This window comes from Haemaphysalis longicornis, unplaced genomic scaffold, assembly GCF_048455015.1.
Source record: "Haemaphysalis longicornis isolate Haplotype H1 unplaced genomic scaffold, Haemaphysalis longicornis Haplotype H1 scaffold_12, whole genome shotgun sequence".
In the NCBI taxonomy this organism is placed as follows: Eukaryota; Metazoa; Arthropoda; class Arachnida; order Ixodida; family Ixodidae; genus Haemaphysalis; species Haemaphysalis longicornis.
Genome location: NW_027526225.1, coordinates 104,788,579 through 104,804,229, shown reverse-complemented (window position 1 = coordinate 104,804,229; position 15,651 = coordinate 104,788,579). Strand labels below are relative to the sequence as shown.

The window sequence follows — 15,651 nt, the reverse complement described above, 5'->3', positions numbered from 1 at the left end:
GCACACGCCGGCCGCGCCTGCCAGCTCGGCACACTCAGCGGCTCGAACCGGCGCAGACCACGGTAGCAACCGCGCTTGTCGCTGCTCTTCTGAATCAATCTGATCGCTAAGAAGTAGTTCCACATGCGAGAAAGTAGGTGTTAGTGTGGTGAAAAATTGTGCTAGGGATTGTTGTCAGGGTTTATTTTAAAAGCGGCGATCAGATATCTGCCGCGATGCAAGCCTACGCTGACCGGTCGCCGCGGCGCGCGGTGCGCCGAGCGGCCGAGAGATGGCGATACCTGCGCGGAAGCATCGAAACAGGCTACGCAGATGTCTTGGTCACCGATCGCTCAAACGGCAGTTATAGCTTAAATAGAGTTCCACATGCGAGAAAGGGGATGATAGTGTAGTGAAAAGTTGTGTTGCCGATTGTCATTCGCAGTTGCACAGATAGCGGCGATCAAATATCCGCCAGGATTCTAAACCTAAAGTTCCCATCACCCGAGCCGACGCGAGCGACGCAAGCCGCCGTAGCCGATCGCGTGCGGCCGACGGGAAGCGATAGAAGCCGACACTGTTCCCTTTTCGGCACTCCGAGTTACAGCGGAACGCAGCACAAGTTGTGGGCATTGTTCCGCGCACAACGAGCACACACAAAAAATCAAACGATGTAAATACAACCACGACCCCTTCCCGCTTGTGCGGGAGCTGTGGGGAATGTCGTCTGCTGCCCCTACCGGACTGCTTAGGGACTTGGCCGCTAGGGGATTGCGCATGCGCAGTGAGGTTGTGAAAGAGGCGGATTCCCCAGCTAGCATGATGCCCTTCAACGATCATCCTGCTCAGTGGTGACGCAGCGTGAAAAGGCGCTTCAAAATAAACGACCGGCGTCGCTTCTTGATCAAGCCTTTCCCATAAATGTAGGCCACACCCTCAAAGACTTTTGAAGCAGTGCGCATGCGCGTAGTTGACTTTGCAGACAGATTAGGCAGCATGCGTCGGAGGCTGTGCGCTCCGTTGTTCGCACTTCTTTCAATTCCCCCTGTATGTGGGAAACGCAGCAGCTGAATTCCTCCTTCATGTGTGCATGGACTGCGACATGAGACATGGCATCTTTCGTCTCATCGTGACTCTCTCCGGCGTTTTCTAGTGGAACTGTGCGGTTAAGAGTTACTTGAATATGGTAACCGCAGTAAAGGAGAACCGGTTGACGTCTACAACAGGACGGAAGCCGCTAGCTGTCGAAGGCATCTAACAACCAAAATATCCTTGAATGGAATGCTTAAAGGGACAGACAATCGATTTTGAAGGAGTATATTCTCTCCGTCCCAAACGAAAGGGCATCGCCTAAAACACCTCGAACTGAAACTGTTTTGGTGATAGGGCCCTATAACGTTTGAAAGCGACATTTTTAGATCTACCAGATTTAAGTAGGCTGCCAAAGTGAATTCTGGCAACCAGGACCATCAGCCGTGCGGTAAAATACTTCTCAGTGTACGTGAGATGAAAAGGGGTGTTTGAAAACTTGTTTCCGGTTAAAACAATACCAAACGCCCTTTTTTTCTTTTTCTTTGAGTGGTTTTTGAACCACGCGTTGAAACCGACGGAGCCGTTTGTATTCGTACGTTAGTGTCCCGTTTAAACGCTACATGGCGCCACCTTATAGACTTCATAAAGTTTAGTGCCAAGTTAAAAGTATTTCCGCCAATTTTAGAGATCCTCTGTAGTTACCTTACTGTATAAAGCTCCCTTTCATATGAGCTTGAGGACATGTACTCCACGAAAATCGATTTTCTGTCCCTTTAAGAGTCGTGGGAGTGCTGGGAATTGTACTCACCCCCTACTGACGTGAAGTGGACGTCGGCTCGTGGCACTTCGAGGAGGACGCTGGTAGTCGGACTTCGGGGCATGCTCGTCTCCGTGAAAGAACTAGCCCGGAACAGCGGAATCGGATAACCCTGCGGGTGCAGCCTGCACCAAGGAAAGAAGGTCGCTTATTGTAGATCATCATATTTGTAATCACCATCACCATAATAATCGTCCTCAGCCTTCTTGCGTTTACTTCAGGGCGAAGGTCTCTACCAAGTTTCTTTAGCCGTTACCGCCTTACGATGCTCTATTTTATTTCTTCTATAGAAAGTTTCTTTCATCCCTCCTTTAAGTTGATGGGGATGTGGTCGCTTTAACGTCAAAGAAGTGCACTTCACTAACGAGTTCGAGTGTACATGCATATCTAAACTGGCGTTTTATTGATCGTCGCGAGCTTTTTGGCGTACCTAATTTCGCGCAGTATCGTAATTTTAACGTTGTTCAATTAGACCAATTTCTGCCGAGAATGACTGCTTTACAAGGCATGGCCAGTAAATAGACAAGCAGTATAACGTCCTACTCAGGGTAAAGAAGTTAATCGCACTTTTTTTAGTTTGTTTAGAATGATGGCCACGTGCTGCAGTCACTTCTAAACAGTTACCGCATTTTCTCGCGTACAACGACCACCTAAAGTTTGCTACATTCTGACCCAAAGTATAGAGATGTGGATCGTATGCCCTTAATTCGCACAATGATGTACTCCGCACAGCTATATATCCTTGTCATAGTCTCCAACACTCATTCTTATTTTCCGATCACGTCTCCAGTGCTTTTGCCTGTCTCGCTGTTGACGATACCACGAACTTTCTTTCCTATTTTTTTTTTTAAATCGAAGCCTTCTATGCCTTACTGACGGCGACGTTTCCGCAAAACGCACTCAAGGAAAGAAAATTTTTTTGACAATGATGATAATCGTTGGTGAAGTGTTGAAGTCCGAAGTTATCTCCGGTCGAAAGCCAATGTCTTCAAAGTCCAAAGTCAAAGTCCATTACAAAAAAAAATGACGCCCCGAACTCACTGCCCGAAAGCCAACTTTACACAATGGCTTTCACAAAACAGTGATGGTGACGAGCGAAGGCGCATCAAACACCTCAAGAAGAAATCGCAATTCCCGTGGTCAGAAACGAACCTGCGTCGCTCCCGTTATGAGGCCGATGTCTATCCGTTTGCGCCACTCGAAGCAGATTGGATTTTGGACTTTGCGTCAGGTTGCATGGCAGAAAGCTGTGCATGTTAACCAGCTTTCTCATAAAGGGGCCATGCAGAGAAAACACAAGTTTGGTTCATTCGAAAGATTGTCTCGTTACAGTCATACTGACACCACTTTTAGCGCACACATCTCTCAAATAAGCTAAATAATTAGGAAATAAGAGAATGGCCATGCGACCCACTAGCCCATTTCCTGCAACAGAACCCGTGATGTCATATGCCCAGCTGTGCGATTGGCTGAGGCCGGCAAAAGCAAACGAAAATTAGGCAGAGCGTATAAGCTTGAGAACGAGCTTATTGCACTAAATGTAATGCACATTCGTTTTACAGCTGTCAAAATTATGCGGTAAACAATGAAAGTTGCGAAAATACACGTAAGCATAGAAGTACCGATGCGCAAAGCTGTTGGTACAGGGCGCACTATGCTTGTTTTAGCTGAACAGCTGACCGCCGCTTTGGAGTTGTCTTACACGACACTGGCCGGTTGGCGTAAGCGACGTTGTCTTACGTGACCCTGTTTGTTGAGCATACCCACGTTTAACGAAACGATTACTTTCTACGGTAACAAAAGCAAGCCAGGTGCAAATACAGTCAAAAACAAAGCAACGGCGGACAACGGTCTCTGACTGAGTATGGTAGCGCCATCTGGGAGGACTGACAGCAAAGAAGGCTGCAGAGCCATATGAAGCCGTGGAAAATCTTCGATTACGCGCACTTATAGCTTCATGGCCGACGTCACAGAAACACACGTTTTAGCGAGAGATTTAAAGTTTTCACCTAAATTGATTATTATCTCAGTGAAGACCATCATTTGCTGCCGGACAAGCGCTGGGGGACACTATAACAGACGAAATCTTTCGAAAAAAAAAAAACTTGTATTTTGTCTGCATGGCGCCTTTAAGAAACGGGCTTTGATATTTTTTGCTGTTTTCGCGCACAGTTTGCTGGTAGCAGCGGACGTGTATTCGATGCAGTTCCAGATGTGAGACAGACTCACTTGTCGTCCGTCAGTCCTGGACTCCGTGCGTAGCGGCTGTTTGGCGAGGACCGACACCTGATGTCGTTGTCGCTGTGGCTCAGCTGCAACGCCCTCGACGCGGGACCTGGACATTTATACCGGGACGGCACATTCAGAATGAACTTGGCCAAGCCCCGCAATGCATCCAGGTTTGCATCAATTGTGGTTGGTGTTAAACAGCGTCACATACCCACTCGAGTTAAGCGGCTTTTTAGGCTACCAATAAACAGCTCTCTAGTTTCTTTTTCTCTACTCGAAAAACGGAAAGAAATTCGTCCGAATTCGGTGCGTCTATTCCACATATATAGTTCTTGGATAACTCCTCCGCCAACAAAGAGCGCATGTGTATCAAGAACATAGACTCGCAACCTTTACACGTCGAGTTCTTTAAAGAGAGAGAGAGAGAGAGGGGGGGGGGCGATTGAGCGTTTATTTAGAGCCAACGCTGATGTTGGAGCCTCCGCCCGGTGACAAACCGCCTAGTAGAGATGGACTATGCACGATTTTTGTGATTCGACATCATCACCCTTATCTCTTTGTCCTACTCCCTATCCCTCCATCTCCTTATCTCTCTTGTTTTTCTCCTTGCCCATTGATCGCAAGCCAACCAGGCCCCAAGCAAAATGTGTCCCTAGGTACGAGCATCTCATCATATCTTCTTCTTCTTCTTCTTCTTCTTCTTCTTATTATTATTATTATTATTATTATTATTATTATTATTATTATTATTATTATTATTATTATTATTATTATTATTATTATTATTATTATTATTATTATTATTATTCAACGTCATTGTCCCTATCTGGGTCTCTATGGGTGCGTTCCAATTTACCCTTGAGACGGCTCATTGCCGTCTTCGCGGAGAGTCCGCCATGCTAAGCTCCGTTACAGTGTACTAGAAGGTAAAGGTGTGTCGTGTGGGGGAAAAGCCAATGTAGAGCGCGGTTCCTTTTTGCGATTAAAAATTGTATGGAACACAGGCGTTCCCCAGAGAGCTGTTGCAGCCAGCGCCATCTACAAGTTTTTAGATCAAACTATACAGTTATTTAACGGGTTTATTAAAGTTGTATATCATGAAATAAAGAAATAAGACTATTTAGGGCAAGAAATAAGGATTACTTTAACAAACGAAACTTGTGAAACCAACTGGTAAGCAGAGGCCACCAGGGGCGCTGCTCACAACAGGAGTTCCACGGCAGAAATTTTCATTGCAAAAGGGACCCCTCTAATTGGCCCCAAACGACACACCTTTCTCTTCTAGGGCACCGTAGCTCCGTTTCAATTTCGAGGAGACAGCACCGAAGTCAGCAACGATGCAGGTTACCTTCAAGTCTGAATAAGGGACGCCAGTTCCACCTTTTTGCGTAATAATGTTGTTACAAACTAACTTGTTCTTTTATTGAAATATTGAGTACAATTTACTAGTGGTAAAGATGCTGTTGTGTAAGTTTTAAATCGCGTATTGTTTGTAATAATAACGGTAAAATCATTTACGAAACCTGCGGCTTGCGTTGCTCAACATGTGTGCCACGAGGTTGTCTGCGTTGGTACAGTGTACTAGACGATAGAGGTGTGTTGTACGGGGGACAAAACAATGGAGAGCGCGGGTCCCTTTTGCGATGAAAAAAAAATGGACGGAGCGCAGGCGTTTACCAGACAACTGCTGTTGCAGCCAGCATCACCTAAATTTTAAAACCAAACTCAACAGTAATTTAAGGTGTTGTATAAAACATTATGCCATAAAGTGAAAAAAGAACAGGACAATATAATGCAATAAATAAGGATAAATTTAATACACAAAGCTTGTGAAGCCATCTGGTAAGCAACGGCCGCCAGGGGTGCTGCCTACAAAAGCTCTTTTGTAGGCAGAGCCCCAACAGATATTTTCATCTCAAAAAAGACCCCCCCCCCCCCCCCTCCCACCAACCAGCCCCGAATGACACACCTTTCTATTTTAGTACACCATAGCGTCGGTGTAGCGTTCCTGACCACTGCACCGTTCCAATTATTATTCCTTTAGACGTATAGCTTGTATTCACTGGCGAGGCACGCATGCAGGCCATATGAGTGCGCCGTCACTGGTTACGTCAAGCTCCGCTGGATGGCAGTACTTGTCCGTGCTAAGCACAAGATGTGTGTAGGACGTTCCTAAGTCTACCCCACCGAACGCAAAGTAATGCCTCGAGTCCAATGTGCGTGCCATTAATAACATCTATCTTGACGCCACCGTTGAGAATCGGGTTGAAACGGAGCAGACAACGCACTCCGGTGTGTGTGTGTGTGTGTGTGTGTGTGTGTGTGTGTGTGTGTGTGTGTGTGTGTGTGTGTGTGTGTGTGTGTGTGCGTGCGTGTGCGTGTGCGTGTGCGTGTGCGTGTGCGTGTGCGTGTGCGTGTGCGTGCGCGCGTGTGCGTGCGTGCGTGTGCGTGCGTGCGTGCGTGCGTGCGCGCGCGTGTGTGTGTGTTTTGGCGTGCGGGCGCAGTGGAACAAGCCGCGCCATGTCCGTTGCTCATCGGCCATGTCCGTGGCCCTTTCCAGCGCTTCCAAGTGAAGAATTTGACAGCTAAACTTTTCAATGAATACCACGTATAATTACATTGCTTCGCAAGCTGTCTACCAAGTTGACCGCGAAGTGGAACGAGCCTATATAGCTATTGATTTTATTTTGTTTTGCCGTTCCTCAGAATGGCCAGTGGACCTCGATTTTGGTTTGCACTGATCGCTTGTAAAGACACAGACGGCTCCGTCTGTATTGTCTTCCTCTCACTGCATTTAGGCGATTATGTATACGCGTATACTCGCCTGGTCGGTAGCAGCAGTCGTTGACGGAGCTGGCGCCAGGCGAGCGGCCGATGCCGCTGTCGGCGTGCTCCAACTTCGGCCGGTCCCGCAGGGCGTACGCCGGCTGCAGTACATCCAGGCAACAGTCGGTTCCGCTGCCGACGTTGTTGACGCCTACTCCGCCCGAGGACTCGACCAGGTCGTTCTCGCCCCGAATCTGCAGCCACGCGCGCGAGAATTAAACTCTGGGTGCGGACGGCGGGATGGCGTGCGGATACCACTACAGTGGTACACCCGGTGTGACGTTAAAGACTTTGTAGTACATTCGAACCTCGTTATTACGAAGTAGTATCGGGGCGGTAAATTGTTCGTTATATCAGATATTTGTTATAACCGTAGAGGTAAAAGTCGGCGATAATGAATCGGCAATCTGGGCTCGCACAACAAGCCTAGATATAAAACAACAAAACAACAACAACAACAACAATAATAATAATAATAATAATAATAATAATAATAATATAGGTTTATTTCATCATCATTGTGTGCATGATGACAGGGGCCGCAGTAAAAGCTGTCCAAAAACAGCTTGACTGAAGCTGCTTACACATAACTTGGCGAACAGCAAGGATCAAGAAGAGAAAAATACAGCCATATGTACATAACAGCAATGCACAGGAACACTGGGTTAACATTTCTAAGCCTTGTTACAAACTACTACGGGAAAGTAAAAGAAAAAAGTTGGAAAAATAATGCACAGCGCAACAAACATTAGGTATAAAAAGCTGCAATGGTTTGTATTTGCAAAAAAACAACAACCCAAAAAAGAAAAAGAGAAGACATATTCAAAGGAAGCACACTTTTAAGGCACAGAAATTACAAACAAACAGATAACATGAATTATGAAAGAAAAAATGATAACTCTCGGTTTGTCAAACTTTCAAGGGATGTGTTTTTAGCGGCGAAGCTATTGAGTAGTCGCGGAAGCTTGATTTCCAGGGTTCGCACGCCATAAGCTGTTCTGTATGTTTGAACCTTCCATATATCTGCATTTCTTGTTCTACTTATACGTTTTCGCGACTCTAGCAGAGCAATCTTACGAAGTAGAAATGTACTATGTTTAATTTAAAAACAAATAGTTGAAACGAATTGTTATTGGCTCCAAACCCACTATAAACGAAGTAGTCCTTATCCGTCTCCTTGTGGCATTTCAAACTAATCAGACCGGAACGTGAGAACGTGAAATTACAACAGAACAAAGTTCGTTCGGCAAAACAGGCCGGCCTTCTTATATACCTTAAGGAGAATCGCCTGGTGGTTTTTCGCAGTCAGAGCGGAATGAAGTTTTTCTCCAGTGTCCACGCATTAAAGGGTGTACCGTAACGCACAATTCGTGCCTGAAATACGTTGCTTTTGAAAATTTGGAGGAAACGACGCAATGTGACGCTAAGAAATGTATGCCTATTATCGCCGCTTTTCTGGTGGAAAAGCGGCGCCAAAAAACGCCCGTGTGTACGAGATTTCGGCGCACGTTAAAGATCCCCAGGTGGACGAAATTAATCCGTAGCCCTCCACTACGGCGCGCCTCATCGCCAGCGTTGCGTCGGCGCGTTAAACCGTACAATCAATCAAATCAATCAATACCTATTATCGCCTCTACTCAAGCGGGCAAGACACCGTCCTTGTGCAGTTTGAATAGAAGTGATTAAAAAGTAAGCGAAAGTGATGCGAAGCAAGAGATCGGAGTATCAAAAAAAAAAAAAAAACGCCGTGAGAGAGCTTTGCAAAATAAATGTCTCATCTGTGCATCTAGTCACTGCCGCGGCGCATGGCTCTAAACCCGCCGTGAGGAAGGCTTGAGTTAATTTACAGTACACCCTTGTTCTAGCGAAATCACATTATTTGAAATCTCGAATAATTAGAAGTGTTTCATCATTCTCATTGCAATGGATTGAGAGGACATCATTACCGCTAATAACGAAGTATCGCTTATAAAGAAGCCAGTTTCCTGACTTGGGGACATAATTAACCTAGTGTTTACTGTACGTAACCTGGGGATTATTAACGTGCACTGTGCGTTAATTATGTCATCTTGTAGATCGCCTCAGCCGGACGTACTGCAGCCCCTGTCAGAGGATCAAACTTGAGAATCGAACAGCAATTGTTCTGTGCGTAAATGTGTTCCTCCCTCACCTTCTTCCTCGCGGTGTCTTCCTTGGAGAGGTGGTTCTTGTAATGTTTTCGCAGGGAGCTTGGGTCGGTGTACCTCTTGCAGCATCCGGGTACTTGGCACGCGTACGGTTTCTGGAATCGATTACACAAGAGTTAAGCAATCTAGTTGCAGTCTACACTTTGTGAGTGTGTAGAATGCGTTTAGAAACGCTTGGTACTCGAGGGATGAGATTAATCACCGCTTCCTTGTGACGGACGATGCTAATGACTGCGCACCTGCATGTCGAAGGCCTGAACTTCGGGCGAAACTTAGGGGAAGTGTATCAGGCTTATACAGATCATGAAAATACTTTTGGTTTCTGGTCCTCCCAAATGGTCCTCCCTCCCAAGATGCTCCCAAATTAGCACTTTGTGAGCACATAAACACTTGTTTCAGGCTGCAGTAATTCTAAATTAAGACTGGATGACGTGGTTATAAGCAATACTTTCGTCGTTGAAATCTGCGAGCATCATGCTGATAGATTAATCACCAATTTGTTTCAGACCGCAGAAAAATTGTACTCAGCGATTTCTGACGAATGATGCACCTTTGCTAGATCTGGCAAAGGAATTTCATAAATGCAGCATTTCACCGGAAGCAAGCTAGTGAGTCGAATTCTAGAGAGAGCCAGATAATTTTATAGAACAGTCCTGAACTTTTCTATAAATAGTCGTACAAAGTAGACACTCAAACCAGGTGATCACCAGACTGCCTCCAGTTCTTTTGAAGCGGTAAAACAATTTTTTTAACGCAGTATATTTCTCACAGGCAAGTCTCATTTCTCTCGTGATGAGTTCAACGGAGGTTTGTCCCACGCATTTTAAATTTCCCGCCTTCGCAATGCTCGTGCTCCCCCTGCTGAAACTGCGCCAGCGGGAGTTCTGTTCTCTTTGTGCTTGCTTTTCCCCCGCACGTGCCGGCGTTGCACTGCAGGTTTTTTTTTTTTTTTCGCTTGGATACTATCGTAAAAACAACCCATCGAACCTTCCTAACTAAATGAACGCTGGCGCTGCCGGTTAATTACGTATATTTTGCCTCAAATGTACCTGCAGTTTTCTTTGCGCTAAACAACGGGGAGGTGTATGACAAGCCGCAGCGGTTCACGAGTTGCGAACGGTTATGACTATATAAACCGCTTGGCTTTCGAGGCCTCTGGGTTAGGCCGCGGCGATGGAACGCCGTGTGTCTCTACTTGGGTCCATCGAGCGAGCTACGACGACAAGGCGAGCCCCTAAAGTGTCCTGCACTTAAAAGGGTTCGGTTATCCCAAAGGCGGCTCGGCTTAATGCCGTCCAGCAGCGTCCATAAAACAAGCTTTACGGCTAGGCATGTTACGGAAACGACTCGTCGTGGTGCCATCTATAACAATTGCTCTCACCGTGTCCTGGTGGGTTCTCTGGTGCTTCGCACGGTCTGACGAGTTGCTGAACGCCTTGGGGCAGCCCGGGAACTGGCACGAGTACGGGCGCTCGCCCGTGTGCGAGCGCAAGTGGATCTTGAGGTTCTCCAGGCGGGAAAAGGCCTTGGTGCAGCCGTCGAACTGTGGGCGGGGAAAGCGCAGGATCGTTAGTAACTCGTAGCTGTAAACATACCATGGCTAAAGAACAACTTGGTGATAAAATCCCTTTGATGCCGAAGCGTGACACAAAAAATGTGTAAAGAAGTTTTAGACGGACTTATTGTTGGGCTGGTTGGTACACCTTAAAAAGGGGCCATGCAGGCAAAATACAACCTTGTTTTATTCGAAAGATTTCGTGTTTTGTGGTGCCCCCAGCGCTCGCCCAGAAGCAAACAGTGCTTTATTCACTGACAAATTAATCAATCTCAGTTAATATTTTGATTCTACCGCCAAACCATGTCTTCGTGACGTCGGCAATGATGTCATATGTGCTTGGGAGCTTTGTTTACTGTTAGTCAACCTAGATGGCGCCACCATACTGGGGCTGGCCGTTTTCTGCCTTTGTTTTTGACCGTATTTATACCTGGCTTGTTTTTCTTAAGGTAGAAAATAATCGTTTGCTTGAGACATGGTGTTCGCTCGAGAAATATGGTCACGTAAGACACTGTCGCTTATACCAACCGCCCAGTGACGTCTGAGACGACCCAAAAGCGCCGCAGTGCTGTGCAGCTAAAACAAGCATAGTGCGCGCAGTACCAACAGCCGTACTCATCGGTACTTCTATATTTACGTGCACGTTCCTAACTTCCGCTGTTTACAACACCGTTTATACTACTACAAAAAGAATGTACCCTAAATGTAAGTGCAAATAGCTCGTTCGCAAGCTTATAAGCGCAGCTGATTTGCGTTTGCTTTTCCCGGCCTCAGCCAGTCGCACAGCTCGGCATATCCCATAATCGGTTCTGTTGCGGGAAATGAGCCAGTGGGTCGCATGGTCATTCCCTATTTTTCTAATTATTTAGGTTGTTAGAGCGAAGTGTGTGTTAAAAGTGTTGTTAGTGAGATTCTAACGAGGCAGTCTTTCGAATGAACCAAACTTGCGTTTTGTTTGCATGGCCCTTTTAAGCGCACTCTTTGCAATATATTTGTTAAATTTATTCTCTTTACCGGAATGAATGTTTAGCCCACGCATGTGAAGTGCGCAAGGTGCAGGCGACTACAAAGAGAGCAGGACACGAGAATAGGCGCAGATTTGCAAGTAGTTTGTTGCAATTCTGCACCTCTACTTGTGTTGTGTTCTCTCTGTAATCGTCTGCAGTTCGTTCAGTTCGTACTTCTCTTTGATAAGGGTTTTGCCAGGTACCAGAACATGATCTTGCAAGTAATTACTAAGGAGTGAACATCGCGGAAAAAGACATTGAATTACAAAACCAGGCAATTGAGCACAAGGGCGGCCTTCCAACTAGAACATATACTCAACAAGCTAGCGTAATTAACATTCGAATTCAAATGATTTCACAGTGATACGGAAGCATGGTTACGAATGCAGGTACAGTATACAGAAAAAAAGCTGTGTTTACGATGGGGAGGATACGTCCTGCTATTTGGTATTGTCTCCGTGTTAGCTGCACATATTGCTACCAATGGCGAATTTAAATCGGGACCGACACGTAGCTCGCGGGGGATTGGAAAAAATTCTGAATTGCTGCCAGAAGCTATAATTGGGCCAAAGCTGCCCATAGCACATCCTCAACACGATAACTGCTCGATATCCCTGTTTTTCTGTTGTTTGTTTGTTTGCTTGCTTGCTTGTTGTTTGTTTGTTTTTTGTTTGTTTGTTTGTTTGATTGATTGATTGATTGTTTGTTTGTTTTTTGTTTGTTTGTTTGTTTGTTTGTTTGTTTGTTTGTTTGTTTGATTGATTGATTGATTGATTGTTTGTTTGTTTTTTGTTTGTTTGTTTGTTTGTTTGTTTTTTCTTCCGCTGAAGACGTTATTCATCCGCCTTCCCCTCTAAACATTTATGGCCGGTTTAGCCAGATCAAAAAGCAGCTATACTCTATAACTCAGTCTGGCAGTTATCGCCACATGTTCTAACCAGTGCGCGTTCCCAGGCTTCTACGCGATGACACAGAGACTCCTCATCAGCATGGAACGATGTTCAAAAAAGAAGAGACTGTGCTTCTCTGAGACGAGCTTTGCAGCGCCTTTGCACTGCACGGGCAGACACGAGTGGTCGGGCCCGACTTTCCCACCGTTTATGATCGTGGGAGCCGCCGTCTCTCTTCAAAACAAGCAACAGAAAGGACCACGAAGCACCCTATTTAGGAACTCAGAGGTGCGGAGCCCCCTTCGAGTAACCCGATCCCTTTGCGCTCATCTCTCTTGCTCTTATCGGCCCTGGGTGCTGGCATCACCTCCAAGATAAAGGGAGAGGCCTCAGAACCGTTTCTACGACGTTTCGCCCGTATTTCTGGATTTCTTCCTATCAGCTACTCAACCTTGTAAAATCTGACAACCTTTAAAGTCATTGGAGAAAGCTGTGACCTCGCCAGCAGATTTTGGAAGCTCCCAGCCCTTTATTTATCTTGAAGGTGTTCCCGCTACGCCCCTTCGCGTTAGGAAGGGTGACGGAGTTGCCGGTTCGTAAATGCACTGAAAATGAACGCACAAAAGAGTGCGGTAGGACGAAACGCTTCTGGCGTCGATTCGTCGTTCGAGGGGATGGGGGGGAGAAGCACGACGCTTCTTCGTCGGTGGTTTTTCTCATCACAGCCAGGAGTGGTGGCTCCTGGGACACCATTTTTTCATTGCTGTCTCGCCAGCCTGGCTGCGTTCTTGAAAGAAAAAGAGCGCCACTTGGTGGGATGCCTGATGGCGATGACTGCTTCATATGTGGCGGTTCGTCCGGGCGTGGTGCCCGTCCGCATTTCACGGCCATTAAAACTACCCCAGATGCGGAGGAACTCTGGATGCAACATGAAAAGCGCGACGTGTTGATGTCGCTAAAGCCTCGTAGTTCGCTTTCTTTTGTTTTCTTTGTCGTTTTTGTGAGAAATACTTTATGACAATGACACGCAGGTTCAGTGAACCTGCGAGACCCCCCGATAAAGATAAGGATGTGGCTATCTCAGGGCACCCATCCATCGACTACTTCACAGCGCTTGTTCGCAACACATACCACCACGGGGAGTGCTAGAAAGTACAGCACAGCCATAACTAGCTTTATAGCCCGAACGTAAAAAAAAAAAAAAAGAAAACCTGATTCATTAAGAAACTTCAGCTTCCAGTTTGGTGACATCACCATCATCAGCCTACTCGGGTCCACTGCAGTACGAAGGACTCTCACATTGACCTCCAACCGCTCCTGTCCTGCGTTTCTCGAGCCCACAGTTTACCCCCGAATTTCTCTATTTCATCTCTCCATGGAATTAATGGCCTTCCCCTTCTTCTAGACCCATCTTTGGTATCCATTCTCCACCGGTTGTCGGTTCGTCTTACTACATGGCCAGCCCAAGTCCATTTCGTTTTCTTTATTTGGACTATGATATCTTCTACTCTAGTTTGTTCTCTGATCCAGGTAGCTCGTTTCCTATCCCTGAGTGTTACTCCTACCATTGTTCGTTCCATGGCCCGTTGAGCCGACCTAAGTTTGCTTTCTAGTTGTTTAGCAAGGTGCCAAGTTTCAGCTCCGTGTGTCATCACCGGCAGTATGCACTGGTTGTAGATTTTTATTTTGAGGGACAGAGGTAGCTTGGGAGAGCTATCTCTGTTTTGGAGAGCTTGCCAAGTGTTCCCCAGCCCATTCCTATTCTGCGCCGGATTTCTCTCTCGTGGTTGAAGTCAGCAGTAACCATCTGTCCGAGGTAGTTATATTCATTTACTTGTTCTAGCGTTTCGTTTCCTAAGATGAAGAGGACGTTTTTGGCATGCTTATTCCTCATTACTTTACTTAAGGAACAACCATACTTTCACGACTTTAGTGTCACGACATCCAGAATTCTAATTTCATCATGTAGGTTCACCGATGCATTTGTCTCATATTCCCCATTTTTTCTTCCGACGGCTGTGCAGAAGATCTAGCTCCTCAATGTACCATCAAGAAGCCAAACTGCGTATTTTATATTGCATGTGCCTTGGTAATTGTATTCGTGGTAAACAGTTGTCTCTGCGTAAAGCACCATGACGCAACCTTCACACCACATTTTGGAAACAATTATATACGGCATGTTACGCGCAGACGGATGGATCGTTCCTTCATTCGCAAAATTTAAACTGATGACACTTTTTATCTCGCAACCAGAAAATACTAAGTACCCTTATTGTTCTTCCTTATTAGAGCGGAAGCGTTATATGCCTCGTTAGTTGAAAAATCCTGTGGGGAAGAACTACAGCGGATGGAACCAGAGAGGGGCGCGTGTGAAAATCGTGACAGCACGGAAGGAATACAGGTGCATCCGAGCGACGGCGAATGCTGATTTTGAGAAAGAAGTGGCGCGAAGTGAAGGTGACCCAACACCAGCTGATTCGTCTTATTATTTGGAAAGGCCACAAATACATCCACACTGCATTGTTGGTGCCATGAACTTGGCTCATAAGAAGAGCAATTCTTCTTTTTATATTTCGAGCTACGTAAACAGCTACTGGTACCGGAACAGCCTGTGTCAAATAGTTGCATAGATTACAATCGATCTATCCTGTCATTGACTTACATAAGAGCTAGTTCATCGATTTACATTCGTTCTTTGTTTCTTCAATGGTTCTCAGTCTACAGTCCGCGTTGCTTCATGAAGTGAATATTCAATACTCATGCACCCTTACCTTGCACGTAGAGCACTGTTCATTGTTAAGTTTACTGTTGGTAGCAGTGTCTCATTGCACTGTGCACTACACATCCTACTGCGCTGCTTAGTTCGTCATCTGATATTATTTTCTGATCTTGTAACGATGTTACTCTTTCACGCCATTGATCATATTTGATACATTTAAGCCCTTATTCCGAACACAGTGAAAATAAGCCATTCCTATTTATAGCTATATGAAAGGATGAACAGCATCAAGGAAGAAATGTACCAAAGACACAAACATGCACTGCGAATTGCCTACTGATATCTTGTTCAACCTGCCGTACTAGTAGCAAAACCTGCGGTCTCTCCTACCAGATGTAGGCCATTTTAGCC

The 15,651-nt window shown here is 45.9% G+C and overlaps 2 protein-coding genes across 2 annotated transcripts in view; both read right to left on the bottom strand.

The window, feature by feature from the left end:
- LOC144163186 (BET1-like protein) overlaps positions 1-15,651 on the bottom strand; it is a 441,394-nt gene that overhangs the window by 146,158 nt on the left and 279,585 nt on the right. The window lies entirely within an intron of this gene.
- LOC144163182 (uncharacterized) overlaps positions 1-15,651 on the bottom strand; it is an 88,058-nt gene that overhangs the window by 5,333 nt on the left and 67,074 nt on the right. The window contains exons 4-8 of the mRNA XM_077694011.1: positions 10,451-10,612; positions 9,054-9,164; positions 6,882-7,077; positions 4,058-4,163; positions 1,820-1,953 (exon numbers count right to left, since the gene is read on the bottom strand). Of these exons, the coding sequence (XP_077550137.1) occupies positions 1,820-1,953; positions 4,058-4,163; positions 6,882-7,077; positions 9,054-9,164; positions 10,451-10,612 (709 nt within the window). The remainder of the gene's footprint in view (positions 1-1,819; positions 1,954-4,057; positions 4,164-6,881; positions 7,078-9,053; positions 9,165-10,450; positions 10,613-15,651) is intronic.